Source organism: Typopeltis vanoorti, chromosome 15 (genome assembly GCF_054136105.1).
Source record: "Typopeltis vanoorti isolate ZY-2024b chromosome 15, IOZ_Tvanoo_1.0, whole genome shotgun sequence".
Lineage (NCBI taxonomy): Eukaryota > Metazoa > Arthropoda > Arachnida > Uropygi > Thelyphonidae > Typopeltis > Typopeltis vanoorti.
The window spans coordinates 115,306,771-115,322,043 of record NC_143563.1 but is presented as its reverse complement, the minus strand read 5'-3'; the positions used below and the strand labels follow the sequence as shown (position 1 = coordinate 115,322,043).

General features: G+C 37.8%; 1 protein-coding gene across 1 annotated transcript in view; it reads right to left on the bottom strand.

Moving 5' to 3' along the window:
* The window catches only part of LOC150099091 (tensin-1-like), a 780,515-nt gene that overhangs the window by 637,863 nt on the left and 127,379 nt on the right, over window positions 1-15,273 (bottom strand). Inside the window, exon 4 of the mRNA XM_090405808.1 lies at window positions 3,783-3,821. Coding sequence (XP_090261934.1) covers window positions 3,783-3,821 — 39 coding nt within the window. The remainder of the gene's footprint in view (window positions 1-3,782; window positions 3,822-15,273) is intronic.

The following is a 15,273-nucleotide window of genomic DNA, read 5'->3' as shown; positions in this document are numbered from 1 at the left end:
ATGTGGGAGTGATGGTTTCTGAATCATCCTTAGGCTGTCTTAGTGCATTTCTAACTTTATGATGAACTTTGTAAATGAGATTTATATTTAAGTTTACATAAGATGGGCTGCATTGATTTTCCAGATTGTCAATTAGGGTCTCTACTTTTTTTCATCTGAGTGTGCAATTCCAAGAATGGTCTTCAAAGGGGGAAGGGGTTGTCTTTTGGTATAAAGAGATTTTACAAATTTCCACATGGAGTTATCTTCTGAGTTGATTTCCATGAGTTTGGATTCCTATTTGGAATTCCTGTGCATCTGGAGGGCTTCTCGAACCTGTCTGTTCAGGTTGTTTAAGGTTTTTTTGTCCTGCAGGGCTCTAGTGTTGTGATATCACTTTCTGGCTTTATATTTGGCCCTGATCAGGTCCATTATCTCTTCTGGGATCCAGTTGGGAGCGTGGAAGACAGTGGTTTCAATGACTGATGCTATTGCTGTGTTGATTTGCCTAGTTAAATTGCTTACAGCTTGGTCTATTTCTTCTTTTTTACGAATGACGGGGGGGGGGGGGGGTGGACCAATGTGGACTGTGAGAACCTTAGAGAGCTTGTCCCATGGTAAGAAAGAAAGATGGGGTGAGAGCTGATCTTGAAGTCCTAGCCTGAGCAGGCTGGGATTATGATCTCAGTTAAGCTCTTCTAATGTCTCCAGCTGATATTGATATTTGATGTTTCCGAGGATAACTATGTCTAATACATCAGAACTTCCTGATGGGCTGTAGTGGATGGGCTCAGTGAGTCCAGCTACTATTGATGAGTTGAGTGATGTGTAGTTGAATAAGGTACGAACTGAACCAGGCTGTATGCTTGGAGTTTAGGTCTTCTGCTATAATTATGGAATCTGTGGAGCCAAGAATGGAGTCTAAGTCTGCTGTCAATAGTGGAATGCTGGGAGGATTGTATGCTGCATAGCTTTTGAGTTTGCCTGCATTATTAGTGTGCACCTCTACACCTGTCACCTCAAGGTTTAGAGTTTGGGGGCGAGTCAAGGAGTTGTGGCTCAAATAATGTTTAATAAAAATAGCTGTGCCGCCTCCACTAGAGTTAAGTCTGTCTGTCCTATATAAAATATAACCTCTTAGTTTTCGGTTGTTTGATGGTCTGAGGTGGGATTCACTGATCAAGATTATATCGGGATTGTATCTTTTTGCAACTCAAGAATTTTATTTGTTAAGCCCATTGGCATTCTATGCTGTTATCATGAGGGAATTTGGTTTAAATTTTTTAAACATTAGTTTAAAAAATTGAGGTTTGAGGTTTGGGAAACATCGATGGGATGCTGCATACTCTATGGGAGGAGTTATACTGGAGGAAGTAGGGGAGACAAGAGATCTGGGGTTGATGATTGATAGAAACCTGAAGTTTAGGGGACATATTGCAAAGGTGGTGAAGGTAACACAGAGGATTGCTGCTATTATGAGAAGGACACTGACCTGCAGAGATAAGAGGGTTATCATTCCGTTGTATAAGTCTCTGATCAGACCACACTTGGACTATTGTTCTCAGATTTGGTCCCCAGGATTTGAAGGGGATAAATTAACCGTGGAAAGGATACAAAGACGGATGACAAAGATGGTTTCAGGACTGTACAAGGATAGTTATGAGGATCGGCTGAGAGAATGTGGACTGCAGAGTTTGGTGGATAGAAGAAGGAGAGGTGATATGATTGAGACTTTTAAACTGTTGAGAGGTGGTTACAGGGTTGACACTGGGGAGTTCTTTCGCTTGGTTGATCAGCGGGAAGGAGTGATGACAAGAGGCCATCCCTGGAAGTTACGAAAGGAAACTGTGAGCAAGAGGGTAAGGAGTGGTTTCTTTGTGTGGAGGGTGGTTGAGCCGTGGAATGCATTGCCTGATGGAGTGGTGGGAGCGAGAACGGTCAGTGGGTTTAAGGAGTGGTATGATAAACTTTGTGTTTCTCAGGGGGGGACTTCCCCTCGATGAGTCTTGACAGACTTTATGTCTTAGAAAGGACCTCCCTCGATGAGTCTTTTGACTCCTTTGAGGCCTGAATAATAATAATAATAATAATAATTATAGAAAGCTGTTAATATGGATTGGGTTTCTAGATAGAATCTCTTTCTGGAAGATGGTGAGGTGCTTGCTTGCTTTGCTGAATTCATGCAGCATTGTTTCAAGTGACGAGGTTAAAGCTGATGTGAGTTTAGAGCTTCTTCGCTCTTGTGATGAAGGAATCCAGGTTCTTACCACTTCTGCATATGAGTTGGACATGGATGAAGGTCAAGTGCCTTCCTGTGCTGCTGAATGCGAGGTATTATGATCTGGAGGGTAACCTGTTTGGTTGTTTGTGTCATTGCTTGGAGGAGCGTGGTTCGTTCTTGTTGATCCACGGTTTTTTGGATGGAAAAGGCATCCCTTGTAATTAGCAGCATGTGGTCCTCTACAATTGGCGCAGCAGGCAGGTGTGGATCTGGGCTTGGTGCAAGAGTTAGTTTGGTGAACCTCACCACATTTTAGGCATCTGTAGGCAGCTCTGTAGGTTTTTGGGGGGTGCCCAAACCTTTGGCATCTGTGGCACTGCCCTGCCAATGCCTTCTTCCTTAGAGGTTCGGTTGTAATTTTAAGTTTACAAATGTCAGTAACTTCATAGATTCTTTTTTGTGTATTGGAGATTTCGACCAATACCAGTGGCATTGGTATTTTATCTGACCTCAGCATCCTACTGACTTTGATTGGGGTCAATCTTTGACTGATGAGGTTAGCTGTGATCTCATCAGTTGTGATGCCCTCAGCCACTCCTCTTAGAACCACTTTTAAGTTCTTCTCGCTTGATAGTGCAAAGGTGTGGAAGGGCAATTTAGAGTTGTCCAGCATTTTCATCATCACGCGATAATCTGTGACAGTGGTAGGATGACTCTTTACACCCTCTTCAGTATTTCTTGCCCAGGAGAAATTGATATTTTGTTCTCCTAGGGATCTTGAGACTGAGGTCCATTTATTTATCTTTATCTCGAAGGATAACTGGAGGGACCTTTTCTTTTCTATCTTGGGTGACCTGATTTTGGTGAGCTGTTACATCATCTTCCATTCCACCTTCTGATGTTCTGCGTCTTTTATTAGATTGTTCCTCCTGTGAACAATAGAACTGTCGGGGAGTCTTTGTAGGTGAAACAGGTGTAATGTCTTCTTCGATGTCTAAATCATCGTCTTCGGGGTCATTTACTTGAGTGAAGAGATTCAAGCAACCAGGATAATCCGTTTCAAATTTCTTTAAAATGAATTTGAGAATGTCAAGTGACATATCTTTGTTTAAATGTTGAATGGCGTCCTTGATATATTTTACATTCTTCATCCTTGTGTACAATGAAGGAATATTCCGATGTCTTATTCCTGACGAACTAGGAGAGTCTATTGACAAATCCTTTAAACTCACGCAAGAGTCTACTAGCTAAGCAATCTGTAATCACAAAAATAGTCAAAAGGAAGAAAGCTTACCTCTAAATATATCATTCGGAAGTCCCAACAATATCACACTACTGTAATCAAAAAACGCGAGCAGCTAATTCATAATCATACTTCCTCAACCGAATTCAACCCAACAAATTTCAATTCAATTACTTTTCATATTACAAGTCGTGCTTTTATATGAAAATCTGGCCTGTGCACTTTGGTAGTAAAATTGCCTGTCAACAATATGTTCAAAAATGAAAAAAAAAAAAAAAAAATTACAGTAACTGGCACTCAAGCGAGATTAACAATAATGTGATAATATCAGATACTTACCAGTTCATAGTTGCCAGGAGACTCGCATGCTGCTATCACCTGCAAAAATGCGATGTATTCCATTAGGTTAATTACAAATGCTAAATTTAAATTTGCTAGTAAATCGAAGGAAAAAAAAACTAGTCATGGAATAGAGTTGGTCAACAATACTTAAAATATGTTGGAAACTAGTAGCTTTTACTGTAAACACTTTTGAAATCCTGACTCCTAAAAGTAAATCTTTCGTGCTTTGTACAGATTAAAGACTACAATGCAAGATACTTTAAGTACTTTTGAAGAACTTTTGTAGACCAATTTCTTGGGCAGAAGAAGAATTCTAAAGAATTTTACTGGAAATTTAGAGTACTTTGCCCAGTTCTGGTATGTAATAATAAAATGTTATATTAAGCACAGTAAGCTTTCACATCACAGTCCAGAAACCAAACTCCATCACATATGTTAAATCCAACTATTCTCTCTATCTAACTATTCTCTCTAAGAATGGCATCAAAACTAAAAAAAAAAAAAAACTCTATTCCATAAAAAAGGGTGGCACACCATTTGGCAACTCCTATAGGTAGAGATGACCTGCGAATGCTTCTGCCTGGTATCTCAGCTTGGGCCTGGCTCCCACTGAAGAGACCTCAATAAAGGTCGAAACTAGTCTGGGTAGTGGCCCTTCCCTTAATGCATAACATATCCGCAAGGAGATGTGATTTGCATTATAGGAGATACCGAGACAGGAGTGTTGGTATCTTGCTCCACCTTTGCAACGAGTTGCCCTGGTGTTGTATCACCTTACCCCAGTCCTGAAGATACTTTCAGGCGCAAACTTTGTTTGCTCACACTTGGATAAAGGATTAAACTAAATTTATTATTAAAAAAAAAAGAAAAAAAAAATGAATTTACAACGCTATACTGCAATATCTTAGTAGCAAGAAAATTCGCTCCTCAGAGGATGGAGGGAGCATATTCGGAGGGAGCAAAGGCTTTAACAGGCCTTTAAGGCCCACAACCTTCCAAGCATGCTTGGATTTCGTAATCCAAAATACGAGGATAGAATGGTCACTCCTATGCCGCAAGGTATTCTTGGCTGTATCCCTGTGTATTCACGGGGCCGGTTTGCCTGCTTGCAGGATGAAAAACACCAGATAAATTGGCGGAAAAAACCCTACTACCCGCGCCCAAGACCAGCTAACTTGGCTATGGCTGAGGAAGATCCTTCAGCTCCTCACGCCTCCGACGGGAATCAAACCTAGGACACTCCTTCCCCAGGCATATGGTTGCGAAGCGCAAAGCCACTAGGCTAACCGCGCGGACTCATTAGTCTAAGGAATGTTTAATACTGTCAAGCTACTAAAACCTATGAAAAGTAATATTATACTATCTAATATGCATTCTTCACTTCTATCGTAGGACAATTTAAGTACCCCTTATGTATTCAATGCTTTCCATTAACAGCAAGTATAGTGTATTAGACTTTAAATATTGAAAATATGTTTTTTGAAATCTTGTGAATACTTTGTGTTTCATATCCTCCCAAAGAATCCTCTTTAATTTTCCTTATGTCTCGTTTTTTTTTTTTTTTTTTTTTTTTTAATATCTGGTCCACATAGCATATTAGTTACTGTGTGCGGGCAACAAGAGGAGGAATAGAAGAAAGGAGGAATCTGTTCACATTTTGCTTGAACAGCTGAGGGTTGGTCTGAACTGATCTTCAAGGTGGTACTCGCAATTTCGTGGCGGAAGAGAGTCGGTAGCAGATAATAAGAGAAGTGGCAGTCCCACATCGATTGGAAATTAAGGAAAATACTGTTGCCGATTTGGTAAAGAGCGATCGTCGAATCACGTCACGGATGATAGCAGAAGCTTCAAATATCTCTAAGAGTGTCATTCTAAGTGAAGATTTGAGGAAGGAGAAGAAGTTGTAAGCGCATTATGTCCATGTGCCTTGATTGCTGAGCAAAGAGAAGATCGAGTCACATCTTATCAGAAAATTATCGCGATAGCAGACGAAAATTTCTTTGACAAAATCATTACGGGAAATGAGAGTTGGTATTTCGCCTACAATCCCGAAACAAAGCGACAGAGTTCCGAATGGGTTGGTGAGACATTTCCTAGACGAAAGAAGTAGAGATTACTTAATCATTGCAGGCGATTTCAAAGCTAGAATTGGATCAAATACATTAAATATTTAATTTAAAAATAATAGGTAATCAAAGAGAAAACACCATAAATAACAATGGAAGAGAACTCAGGGAATTTGTGGCCTATAATAGCTTGAAAATCATCAACAGCTTCTTTAAACATAAAGATATACATAAATATACATGGGAAGTCAGAGGATATAAAAGCAGCATTGTTATATAATAGTGAGTGAAAAGCTGAAGAAGTTGGTAAGAAATTACAGAGTATACAGAGGATGCAATATTGACTCAGACCAGCATTTATTAATTAGTACAATTAAGATCCCAAACCAGAAAAATAGAAACAATACAAGAACACAAAAACAAAAGCAGGAGCAATTTAAGATAGAACTGTTACAGCAAGATAGTATCAGAGAACTATATTAGAGAAGACTTACAAATCATACAAAGAAAATAAATGAAGATACAGATGTAGAAAATGAATGGCAAAACATTAAGCAAATAGTAAAACAAATAGCATATGAAGCCATAGGAACTGCGAAGAAAAAGGAAAGGACTAAGAACCTGGAACCCAGAAATAGTATCTTTGATAAGAAAGAAAAAAGAAATCGATCTTAAATGGTTAAACGACAGAACCATAGGAAATGAAATAGAATATAACAGGATCAGTGCAATAACAAGAACAGAAACCAAGAAAATCAGAAGACAAGACTGGGAAAAATTTGAATCAAGATTAGAGCATGACATAAATGGACCTCAACTAAAGAGCTATAAAATCATAAAAAAAATTGATTCAAGAAACAAAGGATAATCTACAATTAGAAGGCCCCTCCACAAAAGAATGGACCAATCACTACACCCAGCATCTATACAATAATAATCAAATTGAAATAAAACAAGTAATAAGGCAAGAAACAAATGAAGAACCAATATAGTTAAATGATCTAAAGCAGTGGTCTCCAAACCTTTCGCCGTGAGGGCCACATTGGGTACTTCAGTACTGTTCAGCGTTCAGGGGCCGTAGTAATAAAAAACTCTAGAACTAGATATGAGTTTTATCGAATTATTACTAATAATTTGGATATTTCGGTTAATAACTTACCCGAAAAATAAAAAATTTAAAAAAAATTTTTTTTATTTAAGATGTTTTTTTTTTTTATTTATTTCAAAAAAAAATTGTAAAAATTACCAAAAAAAATCTTATCACGACAATTTCTACACGCGAACTAATACTTATTATTATTATTTTTTTTGAAATAGCCGAATTCAGTTTTTTCCGTTCGGGAAACAATTTGTTTAAATTTTTTTAGTTTTCGTTAGTCAGTAATCCAGTGTCATTTTTTACTGATTGGAGTTTCGTGTACGCGTCGAGTTAGGCCTAATTTACACGTGTATGAACCATTGTATTGCTGGTAAAGATATAACAATTTAGGTGCTAATTTCATTTTTACAAGTTGTTACTGGTTATCTTAAAAAAAAAAAATTGTTACTAGATTATGAAGATGGAGGCTCAGCAGATCTGTTTAAGAAGGAATAATCACCATGTCAATGTACTAACTACTTTTAATGAGTTACTGTTTACTGAAACTTTTGTCGATGTGACTTTAGTATGTGAAGGTAAGAGACTCAAAGCACACAAAATAGTGTTGTCTGCCTGCAGTTCTTTCTTTCATGACATATTTCTTGAAAACTCTTGTAAACATCCAGTTGTTATTCTCAAAGATATAAAATACACGGATTTAAAAATGATAATAGATTTTATGTACAAGGGTGAAGTGATCATTTTGCAGGACCAACTTGCCACGCTGCTTAGTGCTGCTAAAAGTTTGAATGTTGAGATCTGTACAGAAGTTGCACAGAGGGATACTTCCAGTATTGATATTCAGGAGAAGAGTGAACATGACTCAAGTAACCAGGCCTTGTTACTTGCTGAGGTGCAACAGAAAAAACGCAGCACAGAATTGCCACCAGTAATTAAGAAGAAAAGAGGAAGACCTCGAAGTAGATATCTTCGTGGTTCTAACAGTAATGGCATGAAGGCCAATGTGTCATCAAAAGTAAATGAATTAGACACACCAGAAGATACCAACAGGTCAATAAAGTCGTTCACAAGTGAAGGAAGGTTAGAACTGTCAGGAACTGATTATCCATTAAATGAGATTTCTGTTTCTAATTCAAATATATATCCTAGTCCAACTCAGAACTCATTTCCATCTATCCAGAGTTCAGTGTTGGTAAAAGGATCGCAACAAAGTGAAGACACAATAATAGAAATTGAGGAATCACAGGCGTTGGCATCTTTTGACAGTTTGCTCCAAGATTCATTGTCAATCCCAGTAATGAATACGATGCCTATTCTTAATACTGTTGAGTTAATTGAAACTCGCTCAAATAACATAGAATCAGGGCTAAGTACAGATAATCAAATATTAGTTCCTTGTTCTGTATCACCTCAATTATCCTTCTCTTCAAGTTGCACAAAGTATGATAAAAGATATCGAACCTGGTGTCTCGCTCTTATTACCTGGAGCTGCAATTTCACCTCGTGCCAGTTCTTCACATCAAGACAGTAGATCCATGATGATGTCTTGGGATACATCCTGGCCTACTGCTGTTATGCCAAACATTCCTAAAATACATGTGCAGCAGCTTCCATTACAGGATCAGAATGTTGCTCAAGAGAAGGAAAATGGGTCAGTTAATTATCATTGGATATCCTCGCCAGAACATCATTGTGAGGATTGTTGTAGATGCTGCGCGACCAAAAATATCCAAAGACATAATATGAAACTACATGAAAATGACAGACAGGAATATATATTGGATGTGGACATGAAAGCAGAGTTGATGATGATGAAGCAAGATATGAACTGCATGAGAAATGAGATGAAAAGAATTAGAGACATACATGGAAGAACGAATAAGAACAGAAGGAAAGATGGGCATGCGAAAGATATATCGAATGATTCAAGAGTGGTTCTCTATGGAGATTCCATTATTAGAGGTGTGGTGAATGAGAAGATGCACAAGGTTTGTTTTCCTGGTGGTAGAATGGAGAGAGTGATTGAAGCGTTGGACATGAGGAGTAAGAGAGCACAAGAGTTGGTGGTTGTAGTAGGAACAAATGATTTTGATGGGAACAAGGAAAATGCCAGATTGGATATAAGGAGATTATTAAGGAGAGTAAAAGATAACAGTGTGGTAGGAAAGGTAGTCAGTGTGTTGCCAAGGTGTGATAGTGATGAATTGAGGAGGCGGGCAAAGATTATGAATGATATGTTAGCACAGTTATGTGAGGAGAATGGAGTGCATTTTGTGAATGTGTGGGAGGAAATTGAGGGACGGATGGAATTGTATAAAGAAGATGGGCTGTATTTAAATGGTTTTGGTGTGAGTCTGCTGGAGAGATTGTTACTGGCAGGAGGAGTAATGACTGTAATGAATATATCTGAGGTGGTGGGAAGTGATATGAAAGAGCAAAAAAGTAAGGCAGGGAGAGGTATTTGTTCAGTTGCAAATGGGGAAGTGAGTATTATGAATGAAGTAAATGAGAGAGTGGAGGTACAACACGAACAGGGAAATGGGGGAAGTCAGGGTGGAGGGGGAGAAACTTTATGAAACATGCGGGTGTTGAATTTAGAAGTGAATGTGTAAGCGGACAAACACAGATTGAGATGGCCTGGGATGGGTGGAAAGAGTTCAGGTGTGAAGAAAGTTGTAGAATTGGTGGTAATATAGAGGAAGTGACAGGAGAAGGTATTGAAGAGTTACATCGCAGGAGTGATGTTCTTAGGACTTGTAGAAGCAGTAATGATTTATTATGTTTATTCACTAATGCTAGAAGTATTCGAAATAAGGGGAACGAAATTGTTGCTTTGCTCGAGTCTGTTCGCCCCAAAATTGTTGGTATAAGTGAGACATGGTTAGATGACGATGACATCCTGACAGGAATAGAGATGAACAGATATGATATTTTTCGTGAAGATAGACAGGGAAGAAAAGGAGGAGGAGTACTGTTAATGGTAGCAGATGAGTTGTGCCCATCTAAGGTGTAATTGCAAGGTGCAAATTGTGGTCACGGTTTTGAGGCCGTATGGTGTGAGGTAGAAGTTAACAGGAGGAAATATTTAGTTGGGTGTTGCTATAGACCTGGTAATATGGAAGGTAATGAGAAGGAAATGTATAGGCAAATTGCCTAGCTAGCAAGAAACGAGTTATCATTATGGGCGACTTTAATTATGGTGATATAGATTGGAAGCAAGAGACTGCATCTGGGGGTAAAGAAAATGAATTTTTGGAGTTTTTGAAAGATAATTACCTTAGGCAGTACGTAACGGAGGGTACACGAGGATCAAGAGTATTGGATTTGATCATCTCATCAGATGATGTTATTATAAATGAGGTGTCAAATCTTCCACCAGTTGGCGAGAGTGACCACGAGGTGATCACGTGCAGGGTGACCAGTCATTCGAGGACGTCTGTTAGAAAGGGATATATGTGGAATTATAAGACTGGTAATTATGAAAAGCTCAGGAAACAGCTTGCGATAATAAATTGGAAAGAAGAACTGGATGGAAAGGATATCAATGCTGCTTGGGCCATACTCAAGAACTATTTGGTGGAGGCAATATCAGAGTGTATTCCGAGGGTCAAGAGGATAAACAGAGTGGGTGTAAAATGGATGAATCAAGAGATAAGGTATGCAATATGGAAGAAGGTATTATGGAAGAAACACAAAATGGGTATATATAACAACCAGTTGCATGAGAAGTACAAAGAGCAGGCGAGGAAGGTGACTAGCTTGATAAGGGTAGCAAAAATGCAGTATGAGCAGCAGTTAGCTAAAGCAGCCAAAAAAAATCCTAAGGAGTTTTTTCGATATGTCACCAGTAGAAGAAAGAATGATTATGGTAGAATAGGATTGATTGGTGAAAACGGAGGAATGATAACCGCTGCGGAGGATATAGTTGAGATATTTAATGAGCAATTTCTAAAGGTATTTCACTCTTGCGAATGTGAAATCATGCAGAACTTGAAAGTTGTGGGAGAAGAGGAGGAGGAGGAACTGTTAGTAAGTGAACAGGAGGTATATGAGGAATTGAATAGACTTGATGTAAATAAGGCTGTGGGACTTGATGCTATTTCACCACGTGTCTTGAGGGAATGTGCCAGAGAGTTAACAACAGCTTTTGTATATCTTTTCAACATGAGTCTCTCACTGGGTCAAGTTCCAAAAGAGTGGAAAGAAGGTAAAAGTGTTCCAATTCATAAGGGAGGTGATAAGAGTAAGGCTTTGAATTATAGACCAGTCTGTGTGTCTGGAGTTGTGGTTAAGGTATTAGAGAAGTTAGTTAGGAATAAAGTTCAGAATTGGGTTGACAACAGAAAAATACTCTTTGGTGGCCAGCATGGATTTACTAAAGGAAAATCATGCTTTAGCAACCTGCTTACTTTTTATAATAAAGTGACAAATGCGTTGGATAAGGGTATTGCATATACAGTGGTATATTTAGATTTTGCAAAGGCGTTTGATAAATTGCCACATGACAAACTGGTAATTAAATTGGAACGGATGGGGCTGAACAGTAGATTGGTTCACTGGATTGGAGATTGGTTGTCTGATAGGTATCAGCGAGTTGTTTATGGATAAGCGATATCCCAGAAGAGGAAAGTTACTAGTGGTGTACCTCAAGGATCTGTTTTGTGTCCATTGCTGTTTAATTTGTATGTAAATGATATCTGGAGAGGTCTGAATGGTGATGTGCAGTTGTTTGCAGATGATGCAAAGTTGGGCAGAGCTATCAGGAGTAGTGTGGATGCTGTAGCTTTGCAAGAGGACTTGAATACACTGTCTGAATGGGTAAATAAGTGGGGATGTCAATTCAATGTCTCAAAGTGTAAGGTTTTGAAATTTGGGAAGCAGAGATGGGATGTAAAGTACACAATCGGTGCGAATATCTTGGAAGATTTAGAGAAAATGAGAGATCTGGGAGTGATTGTAGACAAGGACCTAAAATTTCGGGGACATGTTGCTAAAATAGTGAAGACAACACAGCGGATAATGGGAATGATGTGGAGGACATTGACTTGTAGAAGTAAGGATGTTATGGTTCCTTTGTATAAGGCTTTGATGAGGCCACATATGGATTACTGTGCACAGATCTGGTCACCTGGTTTTCAAAAAGATGAAATTGCGTTGGAAAAAGTTCAGAGGCGATTGACTAAGGTGGTTTCTGGTCTCTGGAATGTAGAGTATGAAGACAGATTGACAAAATGCAATTTGCAGAAATTGGTGGATAGAAGGAGGAGGGGGAATATGATTGAGACATATAAGCTGTTGAGTGGTTATTACCAGATTAACGTCGGGGAAGTTTTGCACAGAATGGGTGAGGATAGCAGGAGAACAAGAGGTCATTCCTGGAAGCTGTATAAGGAGGGTGTGAGCAAGGGAGTGAGGAGCAGGTTTTTTGCATGGAGAGTGGTGAGTGATTGGAATGCTTTGCCCGAGAGTGTGGTGTGTGCAGAGACAGTGAATATATTTAAGGCACAGTATGATAAACTGTGTGCATAGCAGTGGACCTCCCACGATGAGTCTTTGACTTCATGGAGGTTTTTATAATAATAATAACAACTTCGATTTTTTTTGTCAATGAATACAGATCGGGAAATTTTGTTTTTATTTCGTTTTTTGCTCGTTAGTTCATTTTAACCGTGTTTTTACCGACTTTTTTAAGTGTTCTTATTTCGCGCGACATAAATTTTTTTGTTGATAAAAAAGTTTATTCGGATGTAACTTTTTTATTTCGTTTTGAATTCTTTTAAATTTTTTTTCTTCGTTAGTCTATTTTAACCGACCTTCTACAGTCAGAAAGACCGTAACTTGGATTACGGTTAATTTTTTGCTATTCGGGAATATATTTTGAACACAAATTTTAATTAATGCATTTGAAATCTATCAACACTCCGTGTTCTTTTTTGCGGATTCTTATTGAAAAATTAGTCCAATTGGCGGGCCGGATAAAATCATATCGTGGGTCATATGACCCGCGGGCCGTAGTTTGGAGACCCCCTGATCTAAAGAAATATTGGAAAAACTAAAAAATATAAAAGCTACAGGAGAAGATGGAATAAATTGAAAACTGTACAAATATAACTCTAAACTAGGGGCGGTTCGTGCATAGGCACTGCGGAACTGCAGCACCCCCAATTTTTCTCGATATATAAATATATTTATTAATTTACTTATATTTGCTTTTTTTATATTGCTTGTAATATTTAATTTTATCATCAACAATCCTATACAATTCTCTTATTTTGTATAAAAAATAATAAAAATTAATCTTGTAGCACTTAAGAGGGCGAAGGACGGTAGGAGTACCGTGTTTACCACAGATTGCTACGCGCGAAAGCATAAGCACGTCATAGTGAGATGCGAGCTATTAGCGTAATGCGCAGGACTGGTTCTAATAGGTGTGCAGAGCGTGCGTGCACGCAGGCGACCTAATCTCCAGGGCGACCGATGGAATAAATTCGATATAGCCTATAGTTAATTTAAAAATATTGGCGATGAAATAAGAACGTAACATTGTTAAAACTTATAGCGGTGCTAAGTTCGAAATATCTCATTTGGATTTCATTCGCTATCTCATGTTCATTCAAAAAGGAAAAAATAATTTGTGCTTATTATTACCATTATTATTAATGTTTTTTATTATATGTTTAGATATGTTGGATAGGAAAACTAAACCTCTGTCTAGTGCTTTTTATCGCAAAAGAAAGAATTTGCAAATAAAATGTTATTGATGAATTGGCAAATAAAAAAGCAAGAAGAGCAATGTTCTGACGTAATGATGGCATCTGTTTGGGAAGTTGTACCTTTTGCATCTGTTTGATATAATTTATACATTCATTGTACTTTTTCTATTTTTATAAAATTAAAATAAATAGCCTACAGCAGGGTTTGTCAAACTAGCGGCCCCCAAAGCAATTTCTTGCGGCCCACGACGCCTCAAGGAAAGATGAAAAAAAAAAGATGGCTGCTTTTTATAATAAAACAGAAATACCGTATTTACTCGAATATAACTCGCACCTCTGATTTTACTTTACGGAAAAATATTTATAAAGTTTTGCATATACATCGCACACGAAAATAAAGTTTAACCACTTTCAAGTCGGAGCGATAACCCGATCTCCGCGGTAAACAACATGCCCTTCCCAACTGCCACTATATTGCAGATGCAAGGAAAACCAAGTAGTTTTATTGTGGAATATTATACACACCTGAATATTTATAAAATGGAACACTGTCTTTAGGAGATCTGGAGTGTATAATATTCCATGCACGTGCGGTCTTTCCTACATTATACAAACTTCGAGAAGCCTGGAAATAAGACAGAAAGAACATGTTGGCGATGTAAATCACAACAGAACGATCACCTCCGGGTTAGCACATCACTTTTCAACTTCGAACCACACTATAGACTGGAATAACAGCTCTATGCCCTACATAGACGAAGATTACATACTTCGTTTATTTAAAGAAGCAGCAGTAGTGCTACGTACAGGCAGCAACCTAAACAGAAATCAAGGGGCCATACTGAACGATACTTTGAAAAATCTAATTAATTCTCTCAGTTCAACAGAACTACAGTACGCGAATAATCATATTACGCGTTTGCATGTAACGCGTGTTCATAATACTGAGTAGAAATGTCACACGAACGTGTTACCTTAGCTATCTAACAGGTACCAACGTTTTTTTGTATTCTTAAACCTTTTTTGCATTTTTTGTACTGTGCAAGCCTTGAAAAAGCTAGTCAGTTACTAGCGAAACCGGTAGGCAATATTGTACGAACATACGTACGAATTAAAAATTTATGGTCAGTTTAACAATAAGTTTTATATTTTGTAACATTTTACGACGAAAAACATGTATAATTTAAAACTAGTGTTTTTATTTAGATGTGTGTGAGTGCACCCACTAACTCAAATGCAAAGCAACAATAAAATTAATTTCGGTTTAATTTGGTTTAAATGCCATCTATTGTAAATATTAATAAAAAAAAATTCAGCTAACGCTTTTTATTCCCGTAGGATAAATATAATAAAAATATTCTTTATTTTTTTTTTAGTTGTCATAATCATTATACTATTATTTTATGTCTTGTAATAACTTAGAATAAATAAAATTTTTATTATTAAGTTTCCGATTTATTTATACTCATTCTTTCCCTTCCCTTCGATTCTAATTAGTGAAGATTTTTTTAGTCGAAAAATTTTTGCGGCCTACTTGAGATACACTTTTATAGCAAATAGCCCGGGGTCCAATTGAGTTTGATACTCCTGAACTACAGAATATAAAATAT